Below are 23,205 nucleotides of genomic sequence, written 5' to 3'. Positions count from 1 at the left end.
TCTTCCAGAATCAGCTTAAAAGTGCAGTGACATTTCTGTTAAGATCCCCAGGTGAATCACATAATTATACAAAAATTCACCTTTCAGTACTTAACATTTCACACAGTGAGAAAGTTGATTCCTTTCTTAGTTACCCTCTTCTGCCATGAGATTAAGCCCATCTCCTGTCTTAGCTGAGAAGGGAAAGAGTAGCTACACATTTGTGCAGGGTACCATGGCTTCAATACAAGCAGCATCCATGGAGCACTGAAGCTGAACCCACCTCTGTGTACAAGAGGAGCAGAGATGCTTGTGCTGTACAACTTGCCTCTTCTTTGTCCTGAGTGACTCCTGAGCCTACAGTAAAAGCCTAAAATTGCTGTTAAGTGTTAATTGTTAAAATAAACAAGAGATTCCCTCTGTGTTCCTTAGAGGAAAAGAAGAAGGGACTTTATTCCCAGGAACCTAAAGGGGAAGATGCATTTAACTCTCTGACCAGGAAGCAAAGAGATTGATTAGCAAAGAACTAATGTTGCTCAACTCCTACTGGGTTATGTAAACTCAATCCAAGCAGCCTCCTCTCTCCTATGAAATTGTCCTCCAGTTCTGTAAGACAGTAGGACATGGCTCCTTTACTTCCCTGTCACAGTCTCTTCACTGCTTTGTTAATGCATTGATTACTTCACACTGTAAAACCAGTCAGTGTCAGTCCTTGAAGAGTAGGGACGATGCCTTCCTTATTGGAGCAGTCCAAGGACAAACTTCAGAAGGGCCTAGAAGCTAGTTGGTACTCAGTAACGTTGTCTAAATAAACATCCATGTGATTAAAGAATAAATGAATAAATATACGAGAATCTTAAGAGAAATAAGAATTGTGGGAACTTGACAAGGCAGAGGCTCAACTTAAGGAATAAGCATGATGTAACAGACAGTGGAGAATCTCTTGACGGGAGAACTAGCTGAGCCTCAGTTTTCTTCACCCTACGAGATACTCCAGATGCTTTGTGACAGAACAGGCCCTGCTGAATCTCCCTGCCTTAAGAAGCTAGAATGGAATCCCAGATGTGTATTGGAAATGAGGAAATTCCTGTGATCAGGAGGAGTCACTTCTGCCACTAAGCAGAAAGGGGGTCTCTTCTTGGATGTGACCTTTCTCCTTAATCTTCTTAACAGTGGCCGGGATTCCATGAGAGTGAGAAAAAGGGAGAGACAAGAACATGGACAGATACTAGAGGAGGGCACAGAATCAGTGTGTCCATGATAATGACCTAATAGTAGAGGAGGAAAATAAAAGTCAAGCATTCAGAAGTAGACCTCCAGATAACAGATCTGGACACATAGATAATTAAAACAATATGCCTGACAGTGCACTGTTCCCTAATCTCTGGGTTGTCCTTACAAATGCACATTTTAGTCTTAAGTTAGCCTTGAGAGATACTCAGCAACACAGAGAGAATTTAGAAAAAAAAAAAAAAAAAAAGTGCCCAGACTCAGAAAGATTCCACTGCACCCTCCCTGCTCAGTTTCAGGGATTCCCAGACTACAGTTCAGTCTCCATGATGTCTTTCTGCACTAGCTAGGGACTAACAATGATGAAGCGGGTAATTTATTTAGAAGGCTGCACAGCAGTCTCTGAACACTGGAGAGAAACCAAACACATTACTCAAGGTCTGTGCAGTTAAAGTATTCCAACAATATGAAACATGAGTACTAGACCTGGCAAGACTAGTACAGGATTATGTCCTCACGCACTATATGTGCTGGTGAGAATGCTGACCGAAGATCATGCTCAATATCCTGGGACTGCCTCAAGGTGACCACGAAGGTTTAATGACATCTATCGGCATTGGTAAACCCATAGGTTAGCTTGCAGCAATGTGTCCTCCTCTAATCTCTCTTTGTGTTCTTGACTCTCTGTCAGTGCCCAGGTCAGACCTGGAGAAAATAACTATTCTGTCTCAGGAGGAATTAAAACTAAGAGATATTAAACCAGAGGTATTAGGAGACTCTGAACCACACTAACCAAGCCAAGAAATAAGGCCCATCACAAGGGCTGTGAGTAAAACAAAAGTTAGCTCCCAATAGGCTTTCCTCAAACAATAAGCCCCAAATCTGATCTCATTTTCCACACCTAAAATCTCATTGATGGTTCTCTCATTTTTACCTTGAAAGTCCATTCTTGATGTTTATCCAAAGCAGGGACAGTGACTGTGGACAGGGCACTGGGAGGGTAGGATGTTATTATCAATAAGCAGTTCCCAGAGGACTCACAGACACACCTGGGCAAAGTCAAAGCTAGCCTGAAGATTGGCAGACAGCACCTGGAACCAAGGATACTGCCCTCAGGGATGGGTGGTTGGGCAGAAAGGAAGAACAGGTGGTGGCACCTACACCTAAACAGAGTCTCACCTATGTCCATTGTTAATTATGACCCATACATCATCCTGTACATCCTGAGAGCTGTGCTAGGAAACCTCCTATTCAGTGACCTGGGAAATTCCAAACTGCTCTGGAGTTCAGACTTCTCATTGTCCCAGAACAACCTGAAACCCCAGTAAATTATTTTATTATATACTGTATTTCAACGCTCTTGTTCCTCCAGGTCTTAGGAGTCTTGACTGCTGGAAACTCTTAACTGAGTCACTGGGAGGGGTTATCCCACTGGGTTAGATGAGGCATTTGAGAAAATGAGGTCACAGTTGAGTTTCTTTCTCTGCCCATCCTGCTTCTCTCAATATTTGACAGGTGTCATTCCTCTGTACACTTCACAATGAACTTCCTGTGTGTAAAAATCAGTTTCAGGGTCTGTTTCCTGGGAACACAAACTAAGAAAGATGATGCCTGCCTCAGAAGCAAATTGCTTCTTCTCTGTAGGATTGTGACACACTCAAGGACACCCAACCTCCTTGCCATAGCAAGTGTGGGATAAATAGGGCTTTTCAGTCCAGCCCAGGAAATCCCCAACAAGATGCACTGAATCCTCCTCTACCATATTTCCCCAACACCAAGAAACTCTTCCCTCAGTCCCACCTCTGACTAAAGTAGCTACCACATCATCCTTCACTTCAAGGGCAGATGGCTACCTCTCCTTGGGAACACTGCACAATCCTCTCATTCATCCAGTCAACAAGTATTTCATTCACAGCTGGTACAAACCTTATTCATTCATTCAATAAATACAGATTTTCTATGACTTACAATTTTTCAGTTTTACAGTGGTGCAAAAAATGCTAAGAATTCAGTAGGAACCACACATTTTGTATTTTGATTTTTACCAGTTAGGAATACATAATAGGATATTCTCTCTTGGTGTTGATAGCAGCAGTGAGTCACACAATCACAAAAGGAAAGAGCTGATATTTACAGTGCACTATGTCAGTAGGCTAGGATGTTCAATAGGTTAGCTATATTAAATATGTCTTTGGTGGCCAGATATGGTGGCGCAGGCCTGTAATCCTAATGATTTATGAGGCTAGGGCAGGAAGATTACGAGTTTGAGACCAGCCTAGACAACTTAGCAAGAAACTGCCTCAAAATAAAAAATAAAAAGGGGTTGGGATGTACAGTTCAATCTCTACTACTGAAAAAAAAAATCGTTGACTTATGTTTTCAACTTGTGATGTGATCCCATTGTAAATCAAGGATCATCTGTATTAAATATCTACCAACTCCAGGTACTCTACTAGATGTTGAAAAAAGTAAGCAATATGGTAAAACAGTTTTGTGGGTCACTAGATGATATATAATAAGTACATGATCACATAAATAATTAATAGTAGTTATATGTATAGGAAATTAAACCTACAGAGTATTAAAAGTGTACAATAGGTAGACTTTTCTAGACTAGGGAGCTCAGAAAAGATCCCCCTAATTCAAGTCAGCAACTAGAAGAACTGGTTAAAGTGAAAGGAGGTGTGGGGTAGGTTGAGGGTACAAACTCCATACGGCAAGAAGAGAGAGAATTTGATATTTTCAAAGACTTGAAAGAATTTTTTAAATTCAGGATTATAGTACTCAGGAACTCAGACTACCATGTAAGCAGGAACCTGTGAACACAGGGTCTTTTAGGCCATGTTAAAGAGCTGTGCAAAATCATGATGGATTTTAAGCAAAAGACTAAGACATGAGCAGACTTTCATTAACAAAACATCATCCTAGGAGAATGGGTAGGAAGGAGTTAAATAGAATTGGAAGGGAAGCAAATGCAGCATTCTCTAGAGAGGTTCAAGGATATATCATGGGAATGGATGGATGGATTAGGGACCTTTGGGGATAAAGAAATCAGGGACATGAAAAGCCAGAGTGGTCAATGGGTCATCCACATGAATACTGATGTCTCCCACAGGGATCAAAATATAGATTTTTGACCATGTCATTATTTAAGGAAGAAGAATAATGACAAGAGATAAAAATTAACTGGGAGTGGTAGAAAATAATATACATGAATGGCATGAACATCTAAGAAGCACCAGTCTGCACTTATTTGTTTGCTTGTCTGTTTTTACAGGAAAGAATTGAAAATTGTACTTGGGAACAAGCACACTAAACTCTTCCACCAAATCAGACAGAGAAAAGAAATATGAGAAAACAAGTGGTTCCTACTTAATAGAAGGTATGACATTTTGATTAGACATAAAGTGAAAATAATGATGACACCAGCTCTACATTTTGTGAACATTAGAGAATATGTGTGCAAAGTTTTTATCTCAAAGACTCAGGTACCATGGAGTAACAACTGAAACCCAGGAGTTACCCTTATGAACAAGATTTTTCACTAACGAAACATATTCAAAGTAGAATTGTTCACAATTATTTTCCTCAGAGCACTTAGAGACCTCTAAGTCCCTTGGTGGTGGCCATCACTCAATCCTGCACCCATCTAAAGAAGGTTTGCCTGCAATCCTGTGGCTAGTCCACCTCTCCTGCAGATTGTTGTTCAACTCTGTCCCATGGAACAGCTGCAAGGACAAAGTGGGTCTCCACTTTCTGCCTTCAAGAGTTATCTTTTTGCTAATAATCTTGAAGATTAATATTTAAAGAGGAAAAGGGGATCATAGTATATGGCATAAAACAGGAACTACTTAAAAGAAATATTTGAGGCAGACCTCTGCTTCCGGGGACAGGAAGTTTAGCCCTAACCCTCTGCCTACCCACCTGTCAATGCAGGCCCCTGCTCTTCTAAACCTTGCTCATACATAAAGGCCCTTTTACCCAATCCAGTCCATGCCCCATTCCTGCCACTCACTCTCCAATGAGGATTAGTTCTATATGATTTTGAACCAATATGACTTGGAACCAGTCTCTATGAGAGCACTACCACAGTTTATCATAATTGCTGCATTTTCAATTTCATCTCACCATCACACTGAAAGCCTGGTACATATCCAGACATGAAAGAAAATAATTAAGAAAAAAAAGAAAAGGGAGCAAAAGAAAAGAAGGAAAACAAATGCCATTATTTTATGTTTGTCCTATGCTTATGCACAACAATGAGTCTGTCTTACAACAGTATTCATGTCCTGCCTCTGCACAGTGTACAAAATACCATCACTTGAAATTATTTTTGACAAGGCTAAGTTAAGGAGATGTCAGTCTTAATAATGATAGTAAAGAAAGCAGTATTTGTGATATAATTGTGATGACAATGGTTTATTTCTTCAATAAAATATATTGAATGCTTATGGATATGAACACTTGTTATTCATTTATTCAAAAACACATACAATGTTAATGTGACTGATGAAGAAATACACTAGGGTTTGTTAAAATAAGATCTGTTTATTAATCAAACATTTATTAAGAACATATCACATGCAAGAACTATGCTAAGAATACAATAGAAATCACTGTCTACTAGGGATGCAGGACAGAGATCATTATATATACATATATATCCATATACTTTATATACATATGCACATATATATGTATATATAATGATATATATTACATATAGTATAACATGATATATAATGATATATATTATTATATATCATTACATTTTTATATATAATTATAAATTATACTGGATAGTGAAAGAAACATACACAGTACTCTGAGGTGAGAAAATGAGTGACTCAATGTAGTTAGAAAAATCTCCTCCAAGAAGGTGAGACTGGAACTGAGATTCAAGATGAGTAGAAGCGGTGAGGATGGAACAGGGAGTTGCATTTCCCCAAGAAGGAGCTGGGATAATCCTGGCTAAAGGGAACATGCACATTTGAAGAAGCTGCAGAAGGGCACTTGTGTAATTAGGAATGTATAACACTCAGACAACATTATAAATTTCAAAGACATGTAAAACTTCAGAACTCATGAAAGCACAGTAAAGTGGGTGCCAATGGTAGGGACTTGGAAAGGAATGAGAAAATAGTTGGAAATGAAAACAAAAAATAAGAAACAGAACAAGAATTTTAAAAATTATTATTGCATTCAATAAACTTAGAGCATACTTAACTAAGTCTGTTCTTGGGACTAAAACTGAAGAAATAAAATAATAATTATTTCTTTCAAGAGGTAAAAATACATAATATTTATTATAGGAGTCATCAAGCTCATCCATCTCAAAAAAAAAAAAAAAAAATACATGAAATAAAGAAACCAACTAAGTCCATGGCCAACATCATTCTTAATGGAGAAAAACTAAAACCATTCCCTTTAAAAACGGGAACAAGACAGGGATGTCCTCTTTCACCACTTCTATTCAACATTGTCCTCGAAACTCTAGCCAGAGCAATTAGGCAGACTAAAGAAATTAAAGGGATACGAATAGGAAAAGAGGAACATAAGCTGTCACTATTTGCGGATGACATGATTCTATATTTAGAGGATCCAAAAAACTCCTCCAGAAAACTTCTAGACCTCATCAATGAATTCATCAAAATAGAAGGCTATAAAATCAACAGGCATAAATCTAAAGCATTTTTATACGCAAGCGATGAAACAGCTGAAAGGGAAATGAGGAAAACAACTCCATTTGCAATAGCCTCAAAAAAAATAAAATCAATCTAACCAAAGAGGTAAAATATCTCTACAATGAAAACTACAAAATATTGAAGATAGAAATTGAGGAAGACCTTAGAAGATGGAAAGATCTCCCATGTTCTTGGATAGGAAGAATTAATATTGTCAAAATGGCCATACTACCAAAAGTGCTATACAGATTCAATGCAATTCCAACTAAAATCCCAATGATGTACCTTACAAAAATAGAGCAAACAATCATGAAATTCATCTGGAAGAATAAGAAACCCAGAATATCTAAAGCAATCCTCAGCACAAGAATGAAACAGGGGGTATTGCAATACCAGAACTTCAACTATACTACAAAGCAATAGTAATAAAAACGTCATGGTATTGTCACCAAAATAGACAGGGAGATCAATGGTACAGAATAGAGGACACGGACACAAACCCAAATAAATACAATTTTCTCATACTAGACAAAGGTGCCAAAAATATGCAATGGAGAAAAGATAGCCTTTTCAACAAATGGTGCTAGGAAAACTGGAACTCCATATGGAACAGAATGAAATTAAACCCCTATCTCTCACCCTGCACAAAACTCAACTCAAATGGATCAAGGACCTCGGAATCAGACCAGAGACCCTGCATCTTATAGAAGAAAAAGTAGGTCCAAACCTTCAACTTGTTGGCTTAGGATCAGACTTCCTTAACAGGACTCCCATAGCACAAGAAATAAAAGCAAGAATCAACAACTGGGATAGATTCAAACTAAAAAGCTTTCTCTCAGCAAAGGAAATTATCAGCAATGCAAAGAGAGAGCCTACAGAGTGGGAGAAAATCTTTGCCACTCTTACTTCAGATAGAGCGCTAATTTCCAAAATATATAAAGAACTCAAAAAACTCTACACCAAGCATACAAATAATCCCTTCAACAAATGGGCTAAGGAAATGAACAGACACGTCACAGAAGAAGATGTACAAGCAATCAACAGATATATCAAAAAATGTTCAACATCTCTAGTAATAAGAGAAATGCAAATCAAAACTTCCCTAAGATTTCATCTCACCCCAATTAGAATGGCGATTATCAAGAACACAAGCAACAATAGGTGTTGGCGAGGATGTGGGGAAAAAGGTACACTCATATATTGCTGGTGGAGTTGCAAATTAGTGCAGCCACTCTGGAAAGCAGTATGGAGATTCCTCAGAAAGCTTGGAATGGAACCACCATTTGACCCAGCTATCCCACTCCTTGGCCTATACCCAAAGGACTTAAAATCAGCATACTACAGAGATACAGCCACATCAATGTTCATTGCTGCTCAATTCACCATAGCCAGACTGTGGAACCAACCTAGATGCCCTTCAATTGATGAATGGATAAAGAAACTGTGGTATATATATATATACAGTGGAATATTACTCTGCCATAAAGAATGATAAAATTATGGCATTTGCAGGCAAATGGATGAAATTGGAGAATATCATGCTAAGTGAGATAAGCCAATCTCAAAAAACTAAAGGACGAATGATCTCGCTGATAAGCGGATGATGACACATAATGGGGGGGGTGGGAAGGGGGCAAGAATGGAGGAAGGAGGGACTGTATAGAGGGAAAAGAGGGGTGGGAGGGGTGGGGGGGAAGGAAAAAATAAGAGATGAATCAAACATCATTACCCTGTGTAAATGTATGATTACACAAAGGTATGCTGCTACTTCATATACAAACAGAAATAACATGTATCTCATTTGTTTACAATAAAAATAAATTAAGATAAAAAAATAAATCTAGAACAATATGATTTTAAAAAAATAATAAAAAACCAACCTTTATCTGCAATTCTGGAGTTATAGTATATGAGTATGTTAAAGTGTTTCTCTCATAAACTTGAACTCTAAAATATCCATAAATTGTCATTTCTTTTTCTCTAAAGCTGAAGTTTCTCAGGTAGAAAGGACCTATCCTATGTACATTATGATTACACGAATGGTATGAATCTACATTGTGCACAACCATAGAAACAAAATGATGCACCCATTTGTGTACAATGAATAAAAATGCAGTCCGTAAAACTAAAACTAAAACTAAAAAAAGGACCTATCCACTCCCATACACAGGCTGTGTGTGTGCCACGTGACAGGAGGTGCCCCATTTGTTTCAATATCCAAAATAGGTATCCAGGTCCTCTCTCCCTGAGCCCCTCAGACACTTGAATCCAGGTTCATTAAATTCCTGTTTTTTAATTACCTGATGCATTTATATTATCAACACAAATAAACTATAAGCTTTTAGAAGAAAACAGTATCAGAAAATTATTTGCTTATTGATTGAGATATAACAGCCTTTCTTAGTCTTTTGTCCCAATATTTGAACATCACAGGTGCCAGAAGATGTTTTGCAATTTACAATCTCCCAGGATAACTCCATTTTCTTTTTCTTCTTCTTCTTCTTTTTTTTTTTTTCCCCATTTTCTTTCTCTTCACTGTCCGCATCAGACAAGTGTACCTGAGCTGTGGGGCTTCTGCCGGCTGGGAGAGGGCCACGCTGCCCCTGAGGTTCAGCTGATGAGAATGATACTCAAATGAGATCAATCTGTTTGGGGCTTAGAATTGTGAACAGTCGCCCCCGGATCTGCTTGGTCTTGACCCCATAGACGACGGGATCCAATGCAGGAGGAAACAGCAAGTAAAGATTAGCAAGGATGACCTTGGTAGCAGAGGCTGTGGGTGGCCCAAAGCACTGCATGACCACAGAGAGAAAGCCTGGTCCATAGAAGAAGAAGATGACACAGACGTGGGCTGTGCACGTGCTGCCAGCTTTTGCTCGCGCCTCAGGTGAAGGAATCCGCATCACAGTCCTCACACTCTGTCCATAGGAGTAGGCAATAAAGGCCATATCCCCCACACCAAGGAAGACTGCCACAGTAAAAGCATAGAGGTTGTCCACAGTGGTGGCCCCACAGGCCAGCTTTACCAGTGCCATATGTTCACAGTAGGTGTAAGCGATCGTGTGTGAGCCACAGTAGGGCAGTCGACAAGCCAAGCTAGGAAAGAAGATGGTCAACACCACACCTCGCAGCAGACCTCCAATCTTGGTGACAACAACTGGGGTCAGGATGTTTGCATAATGCAGAGGATTACAGATAGCCATGAAGTGGTCCAAAGCCATGGCCACGAGCACCCCTGACTCCATGGTAGAGAATGCGTGGATAACAAACATCTGGGAAAGGCAGGAGTAGAAGCTGATGGCTGTTGCACCAAACCAGAATATGGCCAACATCTTGGGCAGAGTGGAAAGGGAGAGGACCAGGTCAACAAAAGAGAGCATGGCAAGAAAGAAAAACATGGGCTGGTGAAGACTGTGCTCTGTATAGATGAGAAAAAGCAAGATGCCATTTCCAGTCAGTGCCAAGAGAAACATGAAACAGAAAGGAAGTGAGATCCAAATGTGGGCAGCAGTCAGTCCTGTGATGCCAACCAAGAAAAATGTATGTGGGAAGAGATGAGAACTGTTGGAAAAAATCACGGCCATCACCCCACATGGAAGAACAAAGGGCCTCTGCAAAGAAAGGCAGGAAGGTGAGATGCAATAATGTGGAAGTTGGGAACTCAAGATACATGGTCTCATTACACCACCACCATCACATCACTTTCCCCAGCAATTCTCAGAGAAAAAGTAAATAATAATAATAATTTTCAGATCAGTCAATATTTCTACAAAATCTTCAAACACAGAAGAGGCAAGTTGGTAGGAAATACATTGAACAGGAAGTTCAGAAATCAGATTCCAGGGTCACATATCCCACAATATGTGGAATGCAGGGCAATACATTCACCCATATTTAAGGAGATGCCAGGAATTGTTGAATAAAAACCATTCCCATGAAACTCATATTCCCAAGTTCTACATGCTTCTGTTTGATTTAATCAGCACTGACCTCAGATGATCCTCTGGCTTTATTCCACGAAATTTCATCTGAAACCACCAAAAATCTGACATTAGAAAATCCCTTAGAGACATCCTACACTTCCAAACTTCACTTGAATGCCAAGAGTACAGAATAACATAAGCTCCCTGATGACTCCTACATTGATCGGCTCTTCCTTGGATTATTCCTATCCATATCACTTGTTTCTCTTCCCAGTATCACCATACTGTCTGATTTCACTACCTCCCATATCTTCCCCTCCTTCCACTGGGGTGGACACATCATTTATCAGTGTGGTGACCTGCAGGAAACAGAGGCTCTTGGTAACTACAGTGCCATGAAGGTCAAAGCATTCTGCATCACAGCCACCTTCATGAGAGCAGGAAAGAAAACTGGCAGATGTGCCTTCCTGCTCCTCTCCTCAGGTTATCACACTAAGAGCTTACACTGTTCACATCCTGAGGATGAGCCATGTTCAATACATCATTTAAAGTGTTAGAAAACTGAGGTCAGGATACCCAGTATCCTGGCTCTGTGTGAGTGAACCAGACCACGGCTCGCATCCACTGGCCTCCAAGCTAGACAACATCACCCTGTCAGGGTGTAATCAAGGGCTCCTGAAGGCCAGGGAAGAACCTTCAAGCCCCTTCAGCCATCAAGGGCAATACAAAGGGGTTAAATAACAGGGCAGATAGGATGGACTTAGGGATTATGTCTTTCTGACATCTTAATACCCTCAAGTACCACGATCCTTGAATGTGAGAGACAGACACAAGGACACACAGATACCTGGATCTCGGATCCAAGAAGGAATATAAGATAAGTGATTCACCAATTCACACTCTAGGCATAAAAAAGGTACAGCCAGATTGATTTTATAGCCTCAATGATAGCAAAAGAGGTCTCTGAGCATGAGGGAAAGAAGTCAGCCTGGAACAAATCCAAGAAAGAAACAGCACAGCTTTAAAATGGTCAAGAAAGTTTCTTTTTTCTCTCCAATAGAAACCACATAATTATTCCCCATGTCTTCAATCACAGCTGCCAAGCAGACCAGGCGATGTTGGCAGAAGGTGCGAAGGCTGGGAAGGTATGGGTGGACTTAGAGTGTTAATGTCATGGAATAGACTTCTGACCAGAAGTCAAGATCCTGGTTCAAGGCAACTTTTCTGTCAAATGTCAGCTGTGTGACCTTAAAAGAGCATTAGACACTTTAATTTTATCACATGCAAAATGATCATACTAAATCTACCTCACAAGGGCATTGAGGGAATTAAACAAAATGTAATATGTAAAAATTGTCAAAAACTGAAAATAGTATTATTTTTATTATTTTTGTTTTCACTGAACTATAATAAACACTGTATTGGGAAAAGTCTGGTTAAGAATAACAGAAACTTTCAAAGCTGAGAGATAATGCAAAGATAACCAGATACTTTCATGGGTGGATGCCGTGTAGTGAACAGGAGCTATATCCAGTTAAAAACACCATATTCCCCCTAACAATGCTCCCTGCTTTCTCTCCAATGACACGTTGTTCCCAGCAACCCTAAAGTGTAAGGAGTGTCAAGAGATGTGGCTCTGATCACCAGAACATCTGCTTCAAGTTATCCTCAAACCTGTCCATCCTTAAGCCTTCATTCCCAGAACACTGCCAGAAATTATACCTGATGTTTCAACTATCTCTTGGGACTCAGAAATTTTCCTTTATTATATCCAGTGCCTTAAGAAACATCTGACCCACTAACCTCAGATCCTCTACTTCTATCACGGATACAGGTAAAGAGAGGCAGTGGGTCTAGGAACCAGAGAAGTCAGGGACTTGTGATTGGGGTGAATTCATAAACTCTGTAGGCTTCACAGAGCAACACTCTTCCAAATAGCCTATTTCTAATCTAGGACTAAATGAATGTTTGCTGCAGTGTAGTGAGGAATTCTCACGTACTTAATCCCTCCCTTGCCTGTTCCATAAAAGATCTTTTTCCTTTTCCCCCTTTGTTCCACCAAAGGTCTAGATAGGTTTCTGACCAGGTGCACAATATTGCCTGTATTTTTTATTTTTCCTCCTAAAATTGACAGCACACAATTCTACCCCAGGAAGGCTGATTGTCCAGAAAAGTTAGGGAAAGTTAATATGTACATGTAGCCTGTATGCACCTCTCTTCCTTGCTCCTACCCTTAGCCATTACTCACCAAAGAGCTACAACGACTGACCTACCAGAGGGGTGAGAGTTAAGCTACCAGGCAAGTCCCAGGAACAGGGTATTTAATGGGCACTTCTTCAAATACTGTCTGCAGGGATCGAAGGGGAAGTTTCTACCACCTAGAAACCAATTAGTCCTTCTGCTTCCTCTTCAAACAAAATTCTAACAAGTTCTATTGTTTTTATTGAGACCTCAGGGAACAAACCCAGAAGGGAATATTTTGAATAGCATACTCCAGAGTAACTTGCCAAGAGGGCACAAAGGCCCTGCAGCCAAGAGCAAGAAGAGACTTCCTGCCATAGGGAATGGGACCACCCAATCTGATGATGGTCCAGAAAGATCTGAGCTAGGGAGGGTGGAGAAAAAGGGAGGGAAATGAGAAGGGCACCCCTAAGACCAGCACAGAACATTGCCTAGACTACTTCCAATGAGATAGGAAACCACAAAAGGAAGATAAATTAATATGTAGCAGTCTTTATGAGAAGAGAGAATTTGGACAAAAAAAAAAAAGACTGTAGAAAATGGAAAGTGTTTCCTGTGCCTAGCCTTGAAATGGTAGGTCTGAGGCTAGCCCAAGTCCTATAGGTATTGCTATCCATATGTTATCTGACAACTTGACCCTTTTTAATCGGTCTCCCTATTTTTGACTCTCCTCTCAGTCACAAAAGTCACTTCTGATAATAGTGCCAGGTTAAACTATGGGAGGGTTTTCAAGAATATTACTTTACATTATGAATAGAAGAAATGGAGGACTGATTTCTTTCAGTTTACATAAGAGAAGACATGGAAGAATGCATGATTTTTCACAGGTTCTTCAAGTCCACAAAGAAATTTCTGGTACTGAAAAAAATTATTTTTATGAAGCTAAAGGAAAAATAAGAGCAAATTTTTAGAAATCTATAATTCAGAACTGAACCAGACTTCTTGTCTTCAGAATGACAATCATTTCTCAAAAGAGACAGAGGTAAACACAGGCCATATCAGAAGAGAATAGAACACAGTTGACTGGGAATGATCCTACCCAGAATCTGGTCATCCTCAGTAGAGCTGTTTTAATAATGATGATTACTTCCAGAGAAAATAAGAATATATAGCAGGTGTCATTTCAGGTAGAGGCAAGATAATAAACACCAACATGAAACACCCAGTTTTCTGATCAAGAAGTTATGCCTCCTAATAGTGAATTTTTGCCAGATGTTGCTATGACAACTCTGAGATAGCAGAAGACAGGTATGACAATGTAGCAAAACACCAGTCCAGAAACCCAGTGGAGAAGAAAGAAATAGCAAAACAAGCAACAAAAGCAATACAAAACTTAACACCAAAAAAATGAATAACCCAATCAATAAATGGGCTAAGGAACTGAACAAACACTTCACAGAAGATATAAAATTGATCAACAAATATATGTACGGAAAACCGCGCTTCCCACCAGAGCTGCTTCAAGCGGCTCATGCCGCTTACGGAAAACCATGGCTTATTTGCCTCCAAGCGGTTAGGTGCTGCTTCTCGCGCTTACGGCCCGACCAGCGGATGAAAGACACGTACACTTCAGAGGTTCATGAAGCAGCTTCCCGTTTATTCAGATAACACACCCTCAATATATAAGCAGTCTCATGCATAAGCAATTGTAACCAGATATGTCCATCCAATCCTGTTAAAGGTCAAGCGATCACTCACTCAAGCATACATGTAAAGTGTATCTGTCCACGCACTAGGCAGCTGAACTGATTATCATACAGCCAATTGTAAAAGCTTCCTGCCTCTATCCAGGCATAATCAGGACGCCGTTTGCTCTCTGCCAGTCGCCATCTTTAGGTGCACGTGGCGTAACCCTGGGCCCCAGGTTTCATCCACTACAACTCCCCCTTTCTGTTTATAAAAGGGACCGTGCCCGTGTCTTAAGTTGTCCACGGCAGAGCAACATCCTTACCCGTCATTGGACAATGAGGCTCTAGCCCTCATTTCCTGTCTTAGGTTGGTATGAGCTCCCCATGAATCTTACCCGTCATTGACTATCGGTCCAGCATATTTAACCAGACTCGGGGGATGGGCCAGCATCAATTGCGACGAGAGCTTGGCGAGTAATGGCTGTTTCTCTCTGCGGATGTATATGCCTTTTGTATATGCACAGGACAGATACAACACACAAGAGACCTCCCCTGGACAAAAACCCAAACCATTCTTTTCCCCATAGAACAGCGGACTGCAGAAATGTGTCCAAATGTTGTAGAAATAGGAGGATATAGAATAGAGGAGTTGGTGAGGGGTACAGGATAGGGCCACATCTTCACTATCCCCCATAGTTCACATGAGTCTCCTCCATTAATTTGGCGAGAATTCGCCAGCACCATCAGTGGGAGAAGCCTCCTCATCTTCTTCCATTTTTGGGTCTCCGTTGAGGCCTTGACCAATCTCTCCGGCACCCAAATTGGCGATTGTGCGTCCTGTGGGAAAACACAAACAGAACCTCAGGTCCAGATTAATACCGGATCTGGGCCTTTCCATTGCCCTGATAGAATGTCCTTCCAGAGCACTTGAGGTAGATGCTTTTTATTAGGCTCTGAATGACAGTCAACAGCCGATCGGCTCTCAGAATCAAGACTTAAAAAATTTAAAATGAACAAGACAACAGACAATTTGTCTTTTGGGGATCTGTATGATGCCCCTATTCCCCCTTTTTGTTTATGAAGCATGTTTTTAAGCGTTAAATGGGCACACTCAACAATGTTTTGTCCAGTAGGATTATAGGGAATTCCTGTGACATGTTGAATATCAAAGGTGGAACAAAATTGTTTAAAGGCCTGGGACGTATATCCAGGACCATTATCTGTTTTAATTTGTTTGGGAACTCCTAGGATGGAGAAAGAGTGTAAACAGTGTGTTATTACATCTTTGGTTTTTTCTCCAGTAAGAGCAGAGGCCATAATAAATCCTGAAAAGGTATCAATAGACACATGAATGAATTGTAGTTTTCCAAATTCTGAATAATGAGTTACATCCATTTGCCAAATATGATTGGGCTGAAGCCCTTTTGGATTTACTCCTAATGAGGGGTTAGGAATAAATGTAACACATTTAGCACAAGACTTGACTATGTCCCGAGCTGTTGCCTTAGTAATTTTATAGTGTGTGCGTAGAGTGGAAGCATTTACGTGAAATTTGGAATGAAAAGTTTTTGCATTTTCAAGCGTATTAAAGATGTGTGGGTCTCTGGTGGCCATGTCTGTTAAATCATTGTGTAAACTTAAAGGAATTGGAAGGCCAGTATGATCCCGAACATGCCATAAAAAAAGGATGTTTTCTGTCCCAAATAAGTTTTTGTAAACCTTGAAAATATTTAGTAATAGTGGAGTTGAGGGAAATCATACCAGTTAATTCTAAATTTTGAACAGCATTAACAACATATTTGCTATCAGAGAATAGGTTAAAAGGCTCATGGTGGGTTTTGAATACTTCTATAGCTACTAATAGTTCTGTTTGTTGTGCAAATAGAGTATTAAACAGCAATGTTTCTGCAACATTATCTATAGTAATAGCACCCGTACCATTTTTTGATCCATCAGTAAATATAAGGGTAGCTCCTGTAATAGGTTCTTTTTGAGTGACTTTAGGAATAATTATAGGATGTTGACTCCAAAATTGGAGAAGAGGATCAGATGGCAAATGATTGTCAAACACAGCAGAAGTACTAGTAAAGACTATAGCCCATGAATTTGAATTATTAATAAGATATTGTATCTGATCAGTAGTATATGGAGTAGTGATAGTTGAGAGATGTGATCCAAAGGTGGAAAGGGATATTTTTAACACCTTAAGGATTAATTCTGCCACAGATTTAGTAAACAAAGCTAAGACCTTGTTAGGGGCATAATTCATGTGAACCCATAGAATAGGACCCTTTTGCCAAAACACTCCTCTAGGTAACTTATTTGTGGCCAAGACAATGAATGATAAAGGCTTAGTTAGGTCAATACAATCAAGATGAGCCTTTTCCATAGCTGTTTCAACAAGCTTGAGAGCTGTTCGAGCCTTAGGGGTAAGCACTCACTTAGAAAGAGGGTTAGAATCACCTTTAAGAATATCAAACAGGGGGCCCAAACTTGAGGTGGGTAAATGAAGGTAAGGCCTAATCCAATTAATACCCAAAAGTTTTTGAAAATCATTTAAAGTTCTAAGCTCATCCACCTGAATGGTAATTTTTGTGGGTTTAACCATAGTTTGATTTATGATAGATTCCAGGAAGTTTTTGGTGTCTGTGAATTGTACTTTATTAATGGCAATATGTAAGCCCCATCTTTCAAGTGACTTTAGTAAGGAATTATAACATTGCTCTAAGACAGGTTTTTCCTTATGAGCTAGCAAAATATCATCCATATAAGGATAGATTAAAAGTTGAGGGTTAATTTATTGATACACACCGGGATGGAAATTAATCTGATTACCTTGCCCTTCATACTGTCCTTGGCCTGTCAGCATGTTTAGACTCCATTGAGGATTGCCCGCAACTGCATTACGTCGGGCAGTATCAGAACGTAACTCCTGGTTAGCCACCTTCTATTTTAATATGGCTGCGCTTTTGTTAGGATTGGAAGCCATACCCAATCCCCTTAAAGTCTGATATGCCTGCTGAAGTGGCCAGGCTTTGGGCCATTCTGTAATTTTGATAATACTTTTGTCAGCCCCAGTATCTAAGCCCCCAAAACTTTTGTCTTCTATCACTAACTTCTATCACTAACTTCTATCTTTTAAATCCCATGTTAACATGACCATATTTTTGCCATTATAACCAAACCCTTTATTTCCCCTAATAATATTTTTTGATGGATATTGATCATGGCAGCTGGGTAAGACCAACAATTGTGCTATGCGATCACCCTGAGCTATTATTGCTACACCTCTTGGTGAAGAAGCAAGGATTTTTATTTCTCCTGTAAAATCAGGATCTATAACTCCAGTGACAATATTTAATCCTTTTAAAGCCGAAGAACTCTTCCCCAGAACTAGTCCCACTGTTCCTTTAGGTAATGGGCCGACAGCCGAAGTAGGTATTGGCTGTACTCCCATCTCTGGAGTTAATACTGCTCTGGTGGAGGCACAGAGGTCTGAACATCTACTTTCTCTTTCAGAAGCTTGACTTGATTGTTCTTTTTCTACAGTTTCTAATATCTTTTCCCCTTCTCTTAACTGTTTTTGAGATTTTGGTTTTTTGGAAGTCAGACAGAAACGAACTAATGTCACAACAACAACAACAACAACAACAACAAACAGAAACCAAACAAGGAAAGGTAACACAAATAACTTACACATATTCGTTATGGGACGTCCTTCGCTGTCTCTTGGGACAGCCTTTCAATATATTCTCTCTCTAGGAGAATCTTTCGTTAATATTCCCTCTCTAGGGGAACCTTCCGTTAAAACCTTAAGGCCACTGTTTTCCTCAAATAGGGAAACCTTCTTGTTAATTACGCTAGCGAAACTGTCTTTTATTTATCTGAGCGCTCACCAACTCTAACTTTGTTCAATCATCCCAGTTCAATCATCGTTTGATCCCAGTCTGGGCCACCAATTACGGAAAACCGCGCTTCCCGCCGGGGCTGCTTCAAGCGGCTCGTGCCGCTTACGGAAAACCACGGCTTCTTCGCCTGGCTTGCTCCAAGCGGCTAGGCGCTGCTTCTCCCGCTTACAGCCCGACCAGCGGGACGAAAGACACGTACACTTCAGAGGTTCATGAAGCAGTTTCCCGTTTATTCAGATAACACACCCTCAATATATAAGCAGTCTCATGCATAAGCAATTGTAACCAGATATGTCCATCCAATCCTGTTAAAGGTCAAGCGATCACTCGCTCAAGCATACATGTAAAGTGTATCTGTCCACGTGCTAGGCAGCTGAACTGATTATCATACAGCCAATTGTAAATGCTTCCTGCCTCTCCAGGCATAATCAGGACACCGTTTGCTCTCTGCCAGTCGCCATCTTTAGATACACATGGCGTAACCCTGGGCCCCAGGTTTCGCCCGCCACATATATGGAAAAATGCTCAACATCTCTAGTAATTAGAGAAATGCAAATCAAAACTACCCTAAGATTTCATCTCACTCCAATCAGAATGGCAATTATCAAGAACACAAGCAACAATAGGTGTTGGCGAGGATGTGGGGAAAAGGTACACTCATACATTGCTGGTGGGGTTGCAAATTAGTGCAGCCACTCTTGGAAAGCAGTATGGAAATTCCTCAGAAAGCTTGGAATGGAACCACCATCTGACCCAGCTATCCCACTCCTTGGCCTATACCCAAAGGACTTAAAATCAGCATACTACAGAGATACAGCCACATCAATGTTCATAGCTGCTCAATTCATCATAGCCAGATTATGGAACCAACCTAGATGCCCTTCAGTTGATGAATGGATAAAGAAACTATGGCACATATATACAATGGAATATTACTCCGCCATAAAGAATGATAAAATTATGGCATTTGCAGGCAAATGGATGAAATTGGAGAATATCATGCTAAGTGAGATAAGCCAATCTCAAAAAACTAAAGGATGAATGATCTCGCTGATAAGCGGATGAGTACATATATAATGGGGAGTAGGAGGGGTTAGTGTTAGGGTTAGGGTTAGGTTTAGGGTTAGGGATAAGGAGGGTTGTAAGAATGGAGGAAGGAAGGACTGTACAGAGGGAAAAGAGGGGTGGGAGGGGTGGGGGAAGAGAAAAAATAACAGAATGAATCAAACAACATTGCCCTATGTAAATTTATGATTTTTAATTAAAAAAAAGAACAAAGCAGAAGCCAAAGTGCACAAAGTATAAATATTCAAAGTTCCAGAATGTCAACTTAACTCCAACTTCTTAAGTAAGTCATCTTCTAACACTCACAGACTCCATCTTCCCCTCTGCTCCTGACAACTCCCAATTTCATATCATTTCCAAATTCAATTAGCTTGCTATTTATTCCTGTCACATAACCCATCTGACCTCCTCTGTCTTTCTGCTCCGTTTCACCCTTCTATCCCCACAGACTCTCCGAGGAACAGAGGAATACATTTCGTAAGTCTTATTCATCTCTGATTTCTATTTTCTCTGCTGTGCTTAAAGGACATGAAATATGAGAACAAATAGATTTGTATGTTTTGGTACCTGAGTAGAAAACCTCTGGAATGATTTTTTTCCACTCATTATCATCTAATCTATGCAAAATTTAACAAATTTATACATAATTAATAATTTTTACTTGCAACATTTCTATGTACTCTTATTATGTATATTATCTACAAATGCCATATGGGGAGCTTGATGTTATATAATTGTGACATCAAATTCACATTTTTGTATCTCAGTGTGCACAGAAAAAATAAATTTTTCTTGGATACTAAAAAAAAAAAAAATGTTGGCAAGGATGAGGGGAAGAAAGGTATGCTCATACCTTGCTGGTGGGAATGCAGATCAGTGCAACCACTATAGAAAGCAGTGTGGAGATTCCCCAGAAAACTTGGAATGGAACCACCATTTGACCCAGCTGTCCCACTCCTCAGTTTATTCTCAAAGGACTTAAAATCAGCATACTACAGTGACACAGCCACATCGATATTTATAACAGATCAACTCACAATAGCTAAACTATGGAACCAAGCTAGGTGTCTTTCAACAGATGAATGGATAAAGAAAATGTGATATATATATGATATATATCATATATATACACACATATATACATATATATACACATATATATGATATATATGATGAAATATTACTCAGATTTAAAGAAGAATGAAATTGTGGCATTTGAAGGTAAATGCAGGTAAGTGGATGGAGTTGGAGAATATCATGCTAAGCGAAATAAGACAAACCCAAAAAACCAAAGGTCAAATGTTTTCTCTGATACGTGGATGCTAATTCACAAAAGGGGGATGGCACTAGGGAAGAACACAGTTACTTTAGATTAACTAGAGGGGAGTGAAGGGAAGGGAAGAGAATAGGGAGGTAGGAAGGATAGTCAAGTGGAACAGACATTATTACCTCATGTCTATACATGACTTCATGATTAATGTGATCCTACAATATGTACAATCAGAAAAATAAGAAAGTATACTCCATCTATATATGATTTATCACAATGCATAAATGCATTCTACTCTCATGTATAACTAATTAGAACAAACAAAAAGAATTTTTAAAAAAGCAATACAAAGACCAATTCAAAAGGACCTAACATGGACAAGTAACTAATTAAGGCCCAGAAAAATAAAGAAAAATCTTACAAAAGAGATATTAAATGTGGATCATTTTTATACATTGTTTCTGTGATTCATCAGTTGTGAATATGATAGATAAATATATATTTCATTACTTTTCATTCTAAATAACTTCCTGCTACTTGAAAATTTTAGATCTATCTATTCTATTATTCTATTTTTTTTTTCAGCTAGCCTTTGTTTATTCTTTTTTTTTTTTTTGGTAGTGTTTTACTTTGGATAATGTGTGTAACTGAGATGGGGCATAAGGAGGTATTATGGGGAGTTAACTTTCTACTTTTTTTTAATATGAGCACTGGGTACTTGCATGTTCACACTTTATTCATTCAGGAAATATTATGATTTATGCCTATTTCTATGTCTATGTTATACTTTTTGACAATGTTCTTTAAAAATAAACAAGATAAATTTATTTTTTAAAAATGTGGACCAGTCATGTGGACCACATGACTGAAATTCTTAACACCGTCCTCTAAAGTCAAAAATTGTGTAAAACATAAAGAGATTGCAATAAGTCTGATCCAAATACAGTCAAGAGTCCTTGACTTACATGGATAATTTTTTATACAAAAAAATAATTTTTTTCTGAGTTCCTTTTAAGGTCAGAGAAAGAAATGCAGAGATTTAAGTGGATCATGTAGAAGATACACATCAAACTAGGGCAAAGCACCACCATCAGCAAAGCAGAAATACAAGCAAGGATCTGTAAGCAAGCAACCACACCTTGTAGAGAGAAATACCTTATGAAGAATTAAGCAGAATAATAAGATACAAAATCAATACAAAATTAACTGGATTTCTACATAATTATGTGTGTGGGGATCAGAGAAGCCTTTGCTAATGAGGCACCATTTGAGAGAAAAGTTGAACAGCATTTTTAGAAAATAGTATGGAGGTTCGTTAAAGAAACAAAAATAGAATCACCACACGATTCAGCAAAGGAATTGAAATTGGTATGTCGAAGATGCATACTCCTATATTCATTTCATATCATACACAATAGCCAAGATATGGAAGCAACCTAAGTGTCCATCAAGAGATGAATGGAGAAAGAAAGGGTGGTCATTATGCACAAAGGGATACTATATAGTCTTTAAAAAGAAGGAAATTCTGTCATCTGAGACACCATGATAAAACTGGGTGACATTATTCAAAGTAAAATAAGTTAGGCACAGAAAAACAAATACTGTATGGTCTTATATGCGGAATCTAAAAAAGCCAATCTCATAGAAACAATAGAACGATGTTACCTGAGCCTGAAAGGAAGAAGGACAGATGGAGAAAGGGAAGACATTCATCAAACGATTCAGAGTCTTAGACTGGAGGAATACATTTCGGTGATTTATTGCACTACATGGTTACCACAGTTAACAATAACATTCATAGATTTCAAAATTACTAAAAATAGATGTTTAGCATTCTCACCACATACAAAAAAATGATAAAATAGTGACATAATGGATATGTTAACTTGAATTAATTTTTTTCATATTGTATGCAGGAATCAAAACATCATATTACACCTATAAATGTACACAATTATTTCTTGTCAATTAAAAATAAATTTTAAAATGGGACTGAGTATTTCCATCCCTCAGTTTGAATTTGATACCCCCCTCAGATCAATGAAGATCACTTGAGATGGGGGTAAAAAAAAAATGAAAGTCTTGGGGCACACAGGAAGAGAACCAGGGAAAGCCTCATTGATGACCTAGAGAACAGTAGAAAAGGTCCCATCTTGGGTCTCCAATCTGGACATCAACAGAAGCCCAGAGAAGAGAATAGATGTACTCTCAGCACCAAAGCTCTAGAAGAGAAGTACTGGCAGGAGAATAGAAGTGGCTACAGACGGCAGGCAGTTC

At 39.2% G+C, this 23,205-nt stretch overlaps 1 protein-coding gene across 1 annotated transcript; it reads right to left on the bottom strand.

The window, feature by feature from the left end:
• Positions 1-9,336: 9,336 nt before the first annotated feature.
• LOC306640433 (olfactory receptor 52K1-like) lies at positions 9,337-10,580 on the bottom strand. The gene has a single exon (XM_079104714.1). It carries the CDS (start codon positions 10,571-10,573, stop codon positions 9,524-9,526), a length of 1,050 nt encoding a protein of 349 aa, XP_078960840.1. The 5' UTR covers positions 10,574-10,580; the 3' UTR covers positions 9,337-9,523.
• Between the last annotated feature and the right edge of the window lie 12,625 nt (positions 10,581-23,205).

This window comes from Sciurus vulgaris (genome assembly GCF_902686455.1).
Source record: "Sciurus vulgaris genome assembly, chromosome: 11".
Taxonomy (NCBI): Eukaryota; Metazoa; Chordata; class Mammalia; order Rodentia; family Sciuridae; genus Sciurus; species Sciurus vulgaris.
This window is presented reverse-complemented; position numbering and strand designations above follow the sequence as displayed.